The 12,153-nt window shown below is 39.2% G+C and overlaps 3 protein-coding genes across 4 annotated transcripts; all 3 read right to left on the bottom strand.

Annotated features, from left to right (window-relative positions):
* Positions 1–2: 2 nt before the first annotated feature.
* LOC104740059 (serine/threonine-protein kinase VIK) lies at positions 3–3,223 on the bottom strand. 2 transcript variants are annotated; one of them, XM_010460569.2, is made up of 12 exons: positions 2,802–3,223; positions 2,350–2,688; positions 2,172–2,246; positions 1,763–1,879; positions 1,568–1,662; positions 1,354–1,474; positions 1,193–1,272; positions 1,046–1,105; positions 839–960; positions 648–733; positions 432–547; positions 3–353 (listed from the first exon to the last, which is right to left on the bottom strand). In XM_010460569.2, the coding sequence occupies exons 2-12, from the start codon at positions 2,671–2,673 to the stop codon at positions 227–229; spliced, it is 1,323 nt and encodes a 440-aa protein (XP_010458871.1). In that variant the 5' UTR covers positions 2,674–2,688; positions 2,802–3,223; the 3' UTR covers positions 3–226. The 2 variants fall into 2 exon arrangements, with proteins under 2 accessions (XP_010458871.1, XP_087341847.1); XM_087485721.1 differs by having other exon boundaries at positions 2,772–2,963.
* Positions 3,224–3,606: 383 nt separating this feature from the next.
* Positions 3,607–6,271, bottom strand: LOC104740058 (uncharacterized). The gene is made up of 5 exons (XM_010460567.3): positions 5,025–6,271; positions 4,367–4,466; positions 4,154–4,271; positions 3,971–4,066; positions 3,607–3,875 (listed from the first exon to the last, which is right to left on the bottom strand). The coding sequence occupies exons 1-5, from the start codon at positions 5,413–5,415 to the stop codon at positions 3,738–3,740; spliced, it is 843 nt and encodes a 280-aa protein (XP_010458869.2). The 5' UTR covers positions 5,416–6,271; the 3' UTR covers positions 3,607–3,737.
* Positions 5,717–11,585, bottom strand: LOC104743297 (ARF guanine-nucleotide exchange factor GNOM). The gene is made up of 3 exons (XM_010464392.2): positions 11,387–11,585; positions 9,729–10,597; positions 5,717–9,453 (listed from the first exon to the last, which is right to left on the bottom strand). Exons 2-3 carry the CDS (start codon positions 10,464–10,466, stop codon positions 5,833–5,835), a joined length of 4,359 nt encoding a protein of 1,452 aa, XP_010462694.2. The 5' UTR covers positions 10,467–10,597; positions 11,387–11,585; the 3' UTR covers positions 5,717–5,832.
* Positions 11,586–12,153: the final 568 nt, after the last annotated feature.

Here is a 12,153-nt window from a genome sequence, read left to right as displayed (position 1 = left end):
TATGATCGTAACATTCTCATTAACCTGCAAATTCAATCCAATCCATGGAACAATAAAAAGCTCTTTTGTCACTCTTGTAGTAAGTCGTTTACTGTAAAACAAATGAAAATATGAAAAAGAAACAATCTTTACAAAAGACAAGAAACAGAAGAGAATAATAATAAGCAAACAGAATATCACTTTCTTGTTTCTGGTTGTTCTTGTTTATAAATAATGATTTGGTGTATTATGAAGTGAATAAGCCCCAATGGTGATCTGATGGTAGAGTTTCCTTGATCTTTTCAAGTCTCTTGAGGATGTCCAGAAACGACGGTCTTTGGTTCATGTCCGCCTCCCAGCATTTCACAATTAACCTATATCATAAGAACGAAGCCTGGTTAGTTAACATGTAGACTAAAAGCTGGTTCCATATGGCCTTGGGTTTTGCTTACTCTCTTAAATCTGGTGTGCATCCTTTGGAACGGAATGTAGGTCTGTGTCCATCTGATACATGTTTGGCTGCTTCATATGGCTCGTGGTTTGCAAACGGTGGCTCTCCTTCAAGCATCTGGATACAATGTGATGATGAAATTACGGTTAAAATTCTCTGAACTTTGGTTCTGTTTATTAGAGACATAGTGTTTTTTATATTGTTCAGATCTTAGTACCTCGTAAAGTATCATTGCAAAGGAGAAGACATCAACTTTCTTGTCATATCTTCTATGCCTGAATACTTCAGGAGCCATATACCGGTCTAGTTTTGTTGCACAAAGAAGAGAGACGAAGGAGGTGAAGTTAGAGAAATGAAAAGAACAAAAAAGGGAGATAACATCTGCTTTTACTATAAAACAACACTTACAGCTTCCGGTTTCACCAGTCATTTTGTAGACATCATGGGAGTTTTGAACCTTTATGAGTTTACTTAGCCCAAAGTCTCCAACTTTCAAGTGGTCTGCACTGGAATTAACCAGAAGAACGTTCCTGAAATGCAAAATATAAGAAGCAGTTTTTACAAACAGCAAATTTGAAGTAAGAAACTGAGGAGCTATGACGCAATTTTGATTACCTTGGTTTAAGATCTCGGTGAATGATAACATTTGGTTCATTGTGAAGATATGTCATTCCTCTGTAACAACAATTTTTAGAAACCACTCAGGCAAACTATGATGAACAAACTTTCACATGATATCTCGAATGTAAAAACTTCAAGTACCTAGCGATATCCAACGCAAAGTTGACAGCAGTTGCTGGAGTAAGACCGCCCTTTTCCTTGAGGTATTGATGAAGATCTCCCTGTGAAAATTAGATGAATCGTTTAGTTAGCCAAGAAAAGAATTTGCAGAGATCAAAGACAGTTTGATAGCGGAAACCTACCCCGCGCAAGTACTCGGTGATTAACATAAGAGGCTTTCTTTCGGTTACCGCTCCTAAGAATTGCACTATATTAGGATGACGAAGCTTAACTAGCAAATCAACCTCATGCCTGAAGTCCTGGCTGCATCACAGCAAATATGGAAGTTATGAAACACAAGAAACTTAGAAAAGAGCAAACGAAATATAAGAGAGAGAGAGAGAAATAAGAACTTACATAACCAGTCTATCATCTGAAAGAGATGGAAGAATACGTTTCACAGCTACTGGTGTTCCTCTCCAATAGGCTTTCACAATTTCACCAAAGGAACCCTAACAGAACATGCGACCAAACCTCCAATCAGCCAAAAGAAGCTCACTACACAAACTCCATCGTATTGAACTAAACACAGAGAATGCTTAATATACAAACCTTTCCAATCATTGCGGCAGTTGAGAAATCTAGCTCAGCAGGTTCAATTTCCCAGTCACATTTCTTTGGAATAGGTGGTGGCACAGGCTTTGGTTCAAAGTGACTTCCATTTTGACCCTGCATCAAAAATTTACTCAGACAGATACAATGACTAAGATATCCCACACAAAAAGGGACGAGTAATGGAAACACTAAAGTGTCTCTTTGAATCTCTGAAAACAAGTATAACGAACAACACTGTAGTAAGCAGCTACTTCAGAGAGAAGATGAAAGTTCCTACATTTTTGGAACTTTCTCATATTCAATAGCAATCACACTACCTACCCTAAAGAATGAAACAAAGCGGACAATGTCTAATCTAAAGCTATACACACCCCATTACAATCAGAAGGAAATTCAAAAAACTCACATAAGATAAACCGCCATGAGATTTCAGCAGTTCAATCATCTTCTGCTTCCTAGCTCCTTCTGCATCAGCCAAAGGCTTCAAATACCCAAAAAAACAAAACAATTCAGATTCAGAATCATAACAAAGTTAAGAGATTTGAAGGGAGGAACACAAAAAAGGAAGAGCCTTTTTGATTTACCGTGTTCTTCCATCTATCCTGAGCGTTGACATCAGCACCAAACTCGAGGAGACATTTAACAACATCGAGCCAACCGTGAAGCGAAGCAACGTGGAGAGGCGTTCGTTTGTCATAGTCTCTGGCGTGAACCAAAGAAGGATCTTCCTCCAAGAGTTTCCGAACTGCAGCTGCGTCGTTTTGGTGAGCGTGCCACAGAATCAGAGATGTTCTACTCACACGTGCCTTCTCCTTTTGTTTGTCGTATGAAGACGGTGAAGGCACGCTCGTTCCCGCAGCAGCGGCTTGTTCGCCACCGTCTCCAGCCGCCGGTGGATCAGAGCTCATCTCAACCCGATTCAGCTAAATTGAGAGAAAAGAAAGAAAACAAAAAGATGAGATTTTCGAAAAAAAAAGGGTTTCGATTGAGCGATACGATTACACACAGTGATTGAGAAATCAATCAAATTCTTTACTCTGAAACCAGATTAGAGGAAGAGAGAGAGATGATTCTGTTTCTTGTTTTCTTATGTCCTCCTTGCTTGTGTGAACGTAGATCATCGCCGTTAACTTAGCCGTCAAGTTGATGACTTTTTCCTCCGTTTATTTTAGTGAGTTCTATTAACTCTGTCACCGTTATCTCTGACTTTTCTCTTTTGGTCCTTTTTATTATTAGTGTGACCGACTAAGAAGGCCTACTACTTAGGGAAGGAATCAAAGGGATCAATGATGTGATTAGTTCTTTAGAAAGTTTCAGAATTTCAATTGAATAATGTAATTTTAGTTTGGATTTGGTTAATTTTGAAGAAAATTACAACAAAAATGTGATGTAAATTCTTACAATAATACAATGTTCTAAAATTGAAAAGAAGAATGGTCAACTTGATTAAGAAAACAGAAGTAAAAACAAAGTGCTAAGTTAATACATATCATTTCATAAATTATAATTTTGACAAATCAATACAAAAATACTATATGGATCATATAATATAACGTTTATGGTCTACATGAAATGTAGTAGTCAACGATCCGGATAACATGGAATCACATCTATCATCACATGACTTCTATTAACACGTATATCCCTTTGGCATCTATTTTTTCTTTTATTGTGAACCAAAAAAAAGTCACTATTTCTCATGTTAAAAAATTCAGTATACATTGGTCTTTTTGTCAACTAATCATCACACCAACCATGGAAAAAAAAAAAAAAAATCGAACTGTAAACTAGTGAATTAGCTTTAAAAGCCTTCAAGTAAAGATCACACAGCTTCCAGAGAATTATGAGGAGCAATATCAGTATGGAGCACAAGTAAAATGTATATGTATACACATACGGTTAATTACAGTTTAAGAGTATATACAAGTATAATAAATTATTGTACGGTGACCTACATTGTTTCACAAGCTATTTATTTACCATCCCTCAAGTCCTCAAGAGAACGCTTACGGGATCCCAGATTACGCTCCAGCGTCTGAGGTGTGGGTGGTGTTCTTCCCCGGCGGAAGAGCACTGCCAGTGACCTTGTTTTTCGGCAAAGGTCAAAAACCTATTCAAACAAAAAAAATCAAGCAGATCATTTTCAAATGTTTAAGGCAACAAATTTATAGAATGAGATGATATATCTTTGTCGCATAATCTTACGGATGAGGCCTCAATCTCAGCGACGCCTTCACACCCTTTTCCTCCACCTTGTAATAGGTCACAGTATCTAACAGCCTCATTCACATCTTCAAAAACCTTTTTCGATAAAAAAAAAAAAAAAAATTATATCACATTTACTGGGTTTCATAGGGTGTTGGAAGTGATTCATTGAAGATTACTTACCAATACTCCATCTCGAATGTCTTCAACGAGCATATCGAATTTAGTTTTGGGTCTAGACTGTTTTTTCTGGTTGCTGATCCTACTAGGAAACAACAGTCCAAGCTCTTTTTCTACTTCACTGTCATAAACGGATTGCTACTGTTATGCAAGCAAGATAAAAAAAGAAGAACTAAAACTATTAAAAATAAGCTTGAGTGGAATAGAGTTTGGAACCTGTGGTTTGTTCTTGTTTTCATGGTGCAGATCTGGTTTTCTCTCTGTGTTAGTACATATACAGGCTTCGAGTCTCCTCTCCATGGGTTGGACTCCAACACTGAGATGGTTGTCAAGACACAGTGAGAGAGGGTTAGTCAACGAAACCACCAAAGCAAGATACACAGAGCACTAGAGGAAGAACAACACAATTCATAAACTTTAGACCACTTAATGTTCCCATCCTAAAAACTCTATGCATCAGCATTTCTGTGAAAGATGAGATGATAAAAGCGTGCTGTGCAAGACGTTATGGCAACTAGAAATCAACAATTTTTCCATATCATAGTTACAGCTAAAAAGCCCTCTTCTCCTGGAGAGCTTCACTGGCTGTGTGTGACACAAAGACTAAACTCTGGCATTGTTCAACAAAACGAATTTGATTCCTGTTAACGAAGACAACGCACTAAGGAATTTAAACTACTGCAAAATTACCAGATTTTTCTAGAGAAACTTCAAGAAAAAACTATGTAGAAGTTGCATTGGCATATGTGTCAATGGAAGTCCAATCAAGTTAAAAGATAAAACGCAGAAATTGAAAGCGCAAAGCACAAAAACGCAATAGCAACCTCAGTTCAGGAGCTAAATGGATATGCAAATAGGATTTAGAGATTTATACCGTCATAGCTGGTTGAATCAAACGTCTGCTCTAATTTCCGACGCATCTCGTAAGCACGAGACGAGACTTGCCTTACAAACTCATCGGAAGTCCCAGGGATCGTACCGTCCAAGTGAAGCGCCCGCTCTACTTCCTCGCTCTCTTCTTCTTCTTCATCGCCGCCACCAAGCTTATCTGATCCTATTCCTCCTCCTCCTCCTCCGCCGCCGGTCGATTTACAGCTAACGAACAGTCTTCTTCTAGAAATCGAAATTCCTCTACCGGAGCTGGACAAGCCGGAAAAGGAGGGACGAAGACGAATCGATACTGATCGTAAAGTCGAAACGGAGATCGTAGTAGTGGTGGTCGGAGGAAGTATTATAGAAGGAGATACATATATCAGCGACTCCATTTAAACTTCCTCTTCTTTCTATTATAATCAACTCCTTCTTAGATTTTTCCTTCCTCCCCTTCAGAATTCAATCGGAGAAATTAACGATTCGCTTTGCTTAGGTTTTTAATTTTCTCGGGAAAAAAATCAGTTGGGAAAATTCACGACGTAACGTAAACGACTCAACGAGTAGAAAAAACTCGTGGAAGCAGAAGCTGAAGCCGCTGATATTTTTCCTTTGGTGGGTCCTACATTTGTGTAAACCTTCTACCTCATTCCAAGGTTTCATATTTCAACAGAGTGGAACTGGAAAACATTCTAATGGAGGGGCTTAATCTGATATCTGAATTAGAAACACATATATATTACAAAAAAAAAAGCGTAGAGAGGTTTACATAAAATGCTTTTCACTTTCAGTTCAGTCATTTCATATAAAGGTCACGAACCAGTTGTGCCAGTTTCAGGAGAAGATAAGCCGTTAGATACGGTTTCATCATCGCAAAGCTGTGTTGATTCTTGATCAGGGAATACCTCGAGTCGCATAGACGGAGCAATGTTGTTAACATGAAGCCATGTTAGTTCCCATAAGCTATCTCCACCAAGTGCACTTCTTTGCAAAAGCACGCCTTTGGTCTTCATCACAAGCAATATGTTCTTCAGTAGCTCTGGCACTGATTCCTGGAGCTTGTCGCTTTTTTTGCCCCTTACTTTCACTTTCATGTATTTCTCCATTCGGGTTAGGACACCGAGCCATAGTTTGCAGAAGGTGGATAACTGTGATAGCTCTTGGAGTTGCTGAAGAAACACTTTGGACAGAAGTTTGATCGCGAGAAGCAATGTGCCTTCCATGTTTCGATAGTCTTTCTGTGCCCCAGCAGCTAACTCAAGTAAGTCATCTAATACCGTGAAGATTACTTTGTCAAAGCATTCAGACCACATGCTATGACTTAGGTTGATCCCATCTACTCCCCCTAAACACTTTTGTAACAACTGTAACGCGTGGTTTCGTACATCCTCTCTCTGGACTAAACACACTTTTCTTAGTCCTTGCACAAGCCAAAACCACATTTCCCCAATATCTTGCGACATCTTCCCGAAATCTTCTTCTCCCATGTTTTCCTTAGCTGTGCGAGCCCATTTTGCCAGATATTCTAATGAATCTCCCATTAGATCGAGGGCACGGATAGACCGTTCGGATTGTCCCACGCGTGATTCAGCAAACTGTCTTGCAGCATCAACACACAGTACATAATTGGCTGGATACAGGTGAGTTCCTTCAGACATAACAAACGATACCGCATTAAATCCTGCTTCAGAAGCTTCTGGGTGCCTGGCTGTGATGGAGAGTAAGGATGTGATTGTTCTCCATCCGGCCTGAGACCTGATGTGATTAGCATTGGCTTTCACAAGACGGCTGACTTCAACTGCAATTTGCTCACAATAGGCATCCGCAACACGAGCATCCAGTTTCAGCACAAGCTGAAGAGATCTCAAAAGCTCATCAGCTAGGCTTTCTTTATAAGGAAGTAGTCTCTGGCAGATCCGAAGTAGACCGAAAATAGCTTTATCCACTAAGTTGCATGGCATCAACGTTGACTGAGCAATTGTAGCTATATGTTCATAGACGCCTTGCCAAAGGAGAACGATCCTGTCTCTGTTGTTAAGAGTGATTGCGATAAGCAATTCCAGACAGAAAACTGCAGTATCCTCATCCTCAGGAGAACTTGTTCCTTTTTGTGGCCTACCTGCAGCCCAAATGAGAGCACGTGCAAGCTGCAACAAAGATTCAGCTTGTAGAAACTTGCTTTCGGTAAATATGCTGTCAATGTGACACTTCTGAATTGTTTGAAGTGTTCGTTGATGAGCTGCAAGCTGTTGCTCAGTAGGCTGTGATCTTGGCTCTTCTGTATCAAGAGAGAGCAGCTGACTAAACCTTCCCATCAATCCGGAAGATCTCCTCGGAGTTCCCATCGACTGTAGATGAGCTGAAGATAGGGAATTCGCGAGAGGCTTTCCTTGTCCTTGCTCAGATGATAGTTCAGATTCATCAGCTGCATCACTGGCTACACGAGCTGGTAGAAGTCCAAGTTTATGTAGCCGTAAGATACAGTCCAAGATGTTCCTCCAACCCGTACGTATATAATCTCCATATTTGTTTGCAATGGTAAATATAGTGATAGTAGCCATCCTTGCTTTGGCGTCATCACCAAATGCAAGAACGGGTTCATCAACAGATGATGGATTCAAGAGAGTTGTGAATTTGCAGAGAGACACAACCAGATCATCAAGCACATCTTCAAGATGGTGACAGGCAGATATTTTAGCAATAGCCAGGAATCCATCGATGCATGTCTGGTAAACGTCTTCATGTTCCGCATGGTCAAAAACGACTGATATTGCAGCAATGGTTGGACCAGACATAATGGCAAACATATCATGGTCAAGATAAGCCCTTGAATCAGCCATAATATACGGAGCAGTTTTCTTAGATTTATGCATCAAATCAATCCAACGGCTGGGAGTCATTTCAGGAAAGCCTGCACCTTGTTCTGGAGTAGTCCTGATCTCATTGTTGCAGATGGAGTGATAGAGTTCAGACAAAAATTCTCTAGGTAGATCATTTCCTCCATTGATATGCCTATTGTTGCGAATAAAATCCTCTTCTGTCATCTTTTTCTTTACTTGAACGTTGTGTTGATCAGTGTTAAGCATGATAATAGAGTATGATAACACAAGAGCAGCATCCTTGTTCGCCAGAATCTCAGGAGACTGCATATAGTATCTTTCAGAGAACGCCTCAAGTACTCTCTGTATTTTCTGAGATTCTCCAGGCAACCTGAAAGTTTCCAAGAAGAGTCGGAGTGCAGTATCCAAATTCATGTACTGGAAATCGAAAGTCCCAGCAAATTCATTGAGAACCTGAACACAGAATTCGTCATGGTTTCCAAGAAAATCCCCAACAAGGTTCTTATCAAGCCCAGCAGTATATCTGAAAAAGCAAGCTACACTTTGGGGATCAAGTTTGTCAGGCAAAAGATGTGTCCCTTGGAGAAACTCTAACCCCTTCTTTGGATCCCTGTTAAAGTGATCTGCTCCAATCATTAACCTTCTCTTGATATATTTTCTTCTGCGTACAAATGAAACCCAGTGATTTGGATCACTATAATTGTCACACTTAACCATCCAGAAAGGTGTGTACTCATCAAGATGGACAGGGCCTAAGTCCAAACCAGTTAATCCATTACTTATCCTTTCAGCCATTCCCTGAATAACAGCAATTAGACCATCCAGAGCAAGAATGTGCATTGCGGATAAAGGACAGTTCACAGGAAATGTGCTCTTCGATAGAAGATTAGACAGCTCTTCAAAGACGTTGCTGCAAGTTATATCACAATCAAGATTGGCATACATCTCCACCATAAAACTCTTCTGCCTACAGAAGTTCACAAGAGCCTCCATAGCAACCTCTTGCTGCTGATACGAGGGCCCATATTTTCCTTGAGCAAGCCTTAGAATCACACAGGAAAAGAATGCCTCAAGCTGCAATTTGAGTTCGGTACGTAGATGTTGATACAAATTGAGCACAATGCTGCAAACCATCGAAAGAATAAGGGGGCTCATTGACAAGCCGAATTGCATCAAGTTACGAAATAACTCATCTTGAATTAAGCTTAACAGTCTTGGGTGATGGCGAATTGACGATCCACCAAGTTCAATGGCTGAGTTTATCAAATTCAACGCAAACAGAGGCACATCTTCATCAAATGCTATGGTGTTTGATCGGGAGCCCATCCCAACGTGTTCAACCACATTTAGCAAAGAGCATAAAAAGTGAAATATTTCCACCATACTTGGAACTCCGTATGGCTCTGTCATTATATGCAAATCATATGGAGAAGCCGCCTTTCTGCTCCCAGGCCCAACTGGTCCATCATCCATCAAACTTTGAGCACCAGATGCAAAAGTTGCCACAGAATTTTCATTGTCATACTCGGAATTACCATTTCCATCCTCGACTGGTTTACTCACAATGGCATAATCGTTGTCTACTCCAGCTTTCTGCAACCATACAATACACCATTAGTACTCATTCCACTATAAGTGATATATATGAAACAAGAGAAAAATTCATAAAATCGCATCTGTTGGGAAAGTTCTTTCGTAACAAATTAATTATTTACTATATGCAGAATTGCTAGTCTTCTTGTTCTAATAGTGCTCTTTGACTCACACTAGGAAAATAAAATCTAAAAGAAGATATCCTACAATAAACTTGTACACCAAACAGACTTTAATCAACTGGAAAGGAACTAACAAGGACCCCAATAACATACCTCTTGTTTGATGCTTCCAGCTCTGTTGACTAGTGTATTTTCTGTTCTGTCAACATCTGGGAGATGGGCGAAGATACACCTTACTAATTCATGCATGGTGTGGCGAGCTACACGTTGCAATAACTCACCTTTCATTCCTGCTTGGTGGACAACGCGAAAACAAGTATTGACGACAGTGCATACATGCTGATTGCTTAGCATAACTGATGCTTTATTTTTCATGCATGCCAGAAGAACCTGCAGTATCTTCATTAGAACAACCTCTTCTGATGCAGGATCTGTCACCTCAAATCGGCAGCTTGTCACAGAATCAACCACCAAGTGCATTGCGTCTTCAATATTTGCAGTATTTTGATCGATTACATTCAGATTTAAGATCTTGTAAACTGATGACAAAGCAATGCTGGTTATTGGTGCGCCAGTTTCATCCGACCGTATCACATCAAGAAAGGGCTGAAGATACAACATGGGACTAATCGTATGCCATGGCTGGTTCCAAGAGAACACCTGTTTTCTAAGAGCTTTAAGTGACTGAATCAACGAGTGTTCTAGTTGATCATCACCAGACATGTATCGACCTCCCCATCTTACATTTCTTCTCATGACCGCTAAAACAGCAGCAATTTCCGTATCAATCATGCATGCTAAAGTGGTTGTATTGCTTGACTCAGTACTCTCAAAATCCTCAGGCTCTTCCTCAATGGACTTAATTCCAGAATGCAACTTTAGGCGACCCATTTAATCTGTTCTGATGCTTCAGCCAGAGCCCAAGGCCCTTCGATGCTTACGATCTTCCTGGCAGAATGTAAGGTGGATACAGCCAGAGGATATATATACCCTTCACAGAGAGAGGCCAAACTCGATCATTTCTGGCCAAAAGAAAAACCAGATTAGATTAAAAGTGTTATTTTAAACAGATAACAAACTCTTTTAGAGAGCTATTAAGAAAGACAATCTCGTAATTTCTCACATCATACATTCAAGAGATTATCAAAAAAGTACGACGCTGTATCTGAATCTAGCCACTTCGATTGAAGCATATAAACCACAAGCAAAGAAATACATAAAGGTCTGAATCTGAACCATGCTGATAATTTTTCAGAGTAACCTCTTCCATAGTAGTAACTTATGTTGCAGATATTCCAAATCACATTTATTTTATGAGTAGCTACGCAACTAATCTCAACAATTTTGAGCCCCCAAAAAAAACTTATTCCAACAAATCCCTAAATAGCAAAGTTTGTAACCTCTTTGTTAAAGCAATAAACCTGATAACTTTAAACCCATCTATAACATCAGCAACTTATAGAGTTAAGGAGTCACTAAATCCGATGGAATAAGCTTAGCTACAATTCAGCAGACCAGTGACAGTGTCACGAAACCATACGAAATTTCCGAAACTATTCAGGGTTCTTCAGATGAGCAAAATCCCGTCAACTCGAAACAGGTATCGCTAAATCTCATAAGATAAGAAAAAATAACAGCAATGCGAATCAACAAGAAGAAGAAAACTCGTTCGACGCAATCTAGTTCAAAAACTGAATAAGATAACTTCTGACTTAGATTTACGAGCATCAATGCCACAACGAAGGAACGATAGAAAAAAATTAGTATACGAAGAAGAAGTTAGAAGAAAGGAGATCTGTAGATTTACTTACTGTTTCCTCCAGCGATTCAGAGATCTCTCGCCGGGCTCCGACGACGAGAAACAGAAATGCTTTTGAGGAAAGCACGATCGGAAAATCTCGGGGAGGGAGCAAAGGCGAAGAGAGAAAGCCGAAAAGAAAAAAAAAACAATAAAGTAAGTGATCGAAATTACGAAAACACCCCTGTCTTGCCAAATACCCATATTTCTAGGTAGAAGGGTCTGTAATTCATGATATTTAGTGCTTTGGATCCCCAAAATATCTAAAGCTTTTACTTCATGACCCTAATATACTACAAATGGGCCTGTGACAAACTCATACTAAAGATACGGGCCCAATTGATGGAACCTTAGTGCATGACTTGATAATTGTTTTTACTCACCTCACTATATAATTTGGTTTTGTTTCTTTCGTCCAATCATATCACTTTTTGTCATTTTCAAAAAAATAGAAAAATCAAATCGTATTAAATTCTATTTAGAAAAGTATATGATACAAACAACTGTAATACTACTATACAGTTTTTATAAATTATATTATATATAAATTCTGTAGAAAAGTTGAATAATTCGTTTTCTTTCATTCATGTTGTTGAGGTGGTTGCCTTTTGCCAGTTTGTCCTTATGGATTAGTGGGAGACAATACTTTTTAGAGTTTTATAATCGAAAAATAAGTAAACCTAATTAATACTAACTTGTCCAACATAAAACTATGTAAGGAATTAGTATACACCAATAAACATTTTATAATCATAAGATATTTATGACTTCTTGCTTTGT

Source organism: Camelina sativa, chromosome 14 (assembly GCF_030686135.1).
Source record: "Camelina sativa cultivar CO46 ecotype springtype chromosome 14, ASM3068613v1".
In the NCBI taxonomy this organism is placed as follows: domain Eukaryota; kingdom Viridiplantae; phylum Streptophyta; class Magnoliopsida; order Brassicales; family Brassicaceae; genus Camelina; species Camelina sativa.
Note: the sequence above shows the minus strand (reverse complement) of the source record. Positions and strands in the feature narration are given on the sequence as shown.

What these genes read in the sequence shown, in the direction of transcription:
- LOC104740059 (XM_010460569.2), bottom strand. Translation starts at nt 2,673, where the DNA reads ATGAGCTCTGATCCACCGGCGGCTGGAGACGGTGGCGAACAAGCCGCT. An exon ending in GACTGGTGAAACCGGAAGCT is followed by an intron (nt 734 to 838) that starts GTAAGTGTTGTT and finishes CAACAAAACTAG; the next exon opens with ACCGGTATATGGCTCCTGAA. An exon ending in TTGCAATGATACTTTACGAG is followed by an intron (nt 548 to 647) that starts GTACTAAGATCT and finishes CATTGTATCCAG; the next exon opens with ATGCTTGAAGGAGAGCCACC.
- LOC104740058 (XM_010460567.3), bottom strand. Translation starts at nt 5,415, where the DNA reads ATGGAGTCGCTGATATATGTATCTCCTTCTATAATACTTCCTCCGACC. An exon ending in AAAACAAGAACAAACCACAG is followed by an intron (nt 4,272 to 4,366) that starts GTTCCAAACTCT and finishes CGTTTATGACAG; the next exon opens with TGAAGTAGAAAAAGAGCTTG. An exon ending in ACATTCGAGATGGAGTATTG is followed by an intron (nt 4,067 to 4,153) that starts GTAAGTAATCTT and finishes TTATCGAAAAAG; the next exon opens with GTTTTTGAAGATGTGAATGA.
- LOC104743297 (XM_010464392.2), bottom strand. Translation starts at nt 10,466, where the DNA reads ATGGGTCGCCTAAAGTTGCATTCTGGAATTAAGTCCATTGAGGAAGAG. An exon ending in CTGGAAGCATCAAACAAGAG is followed by an intron (nt 9,454 to 9,728) that starts GTATGTTATTGG and finishes GTATGGTTGCAG; the next exon opens with AAAGCTGGAGTAGACAACGA.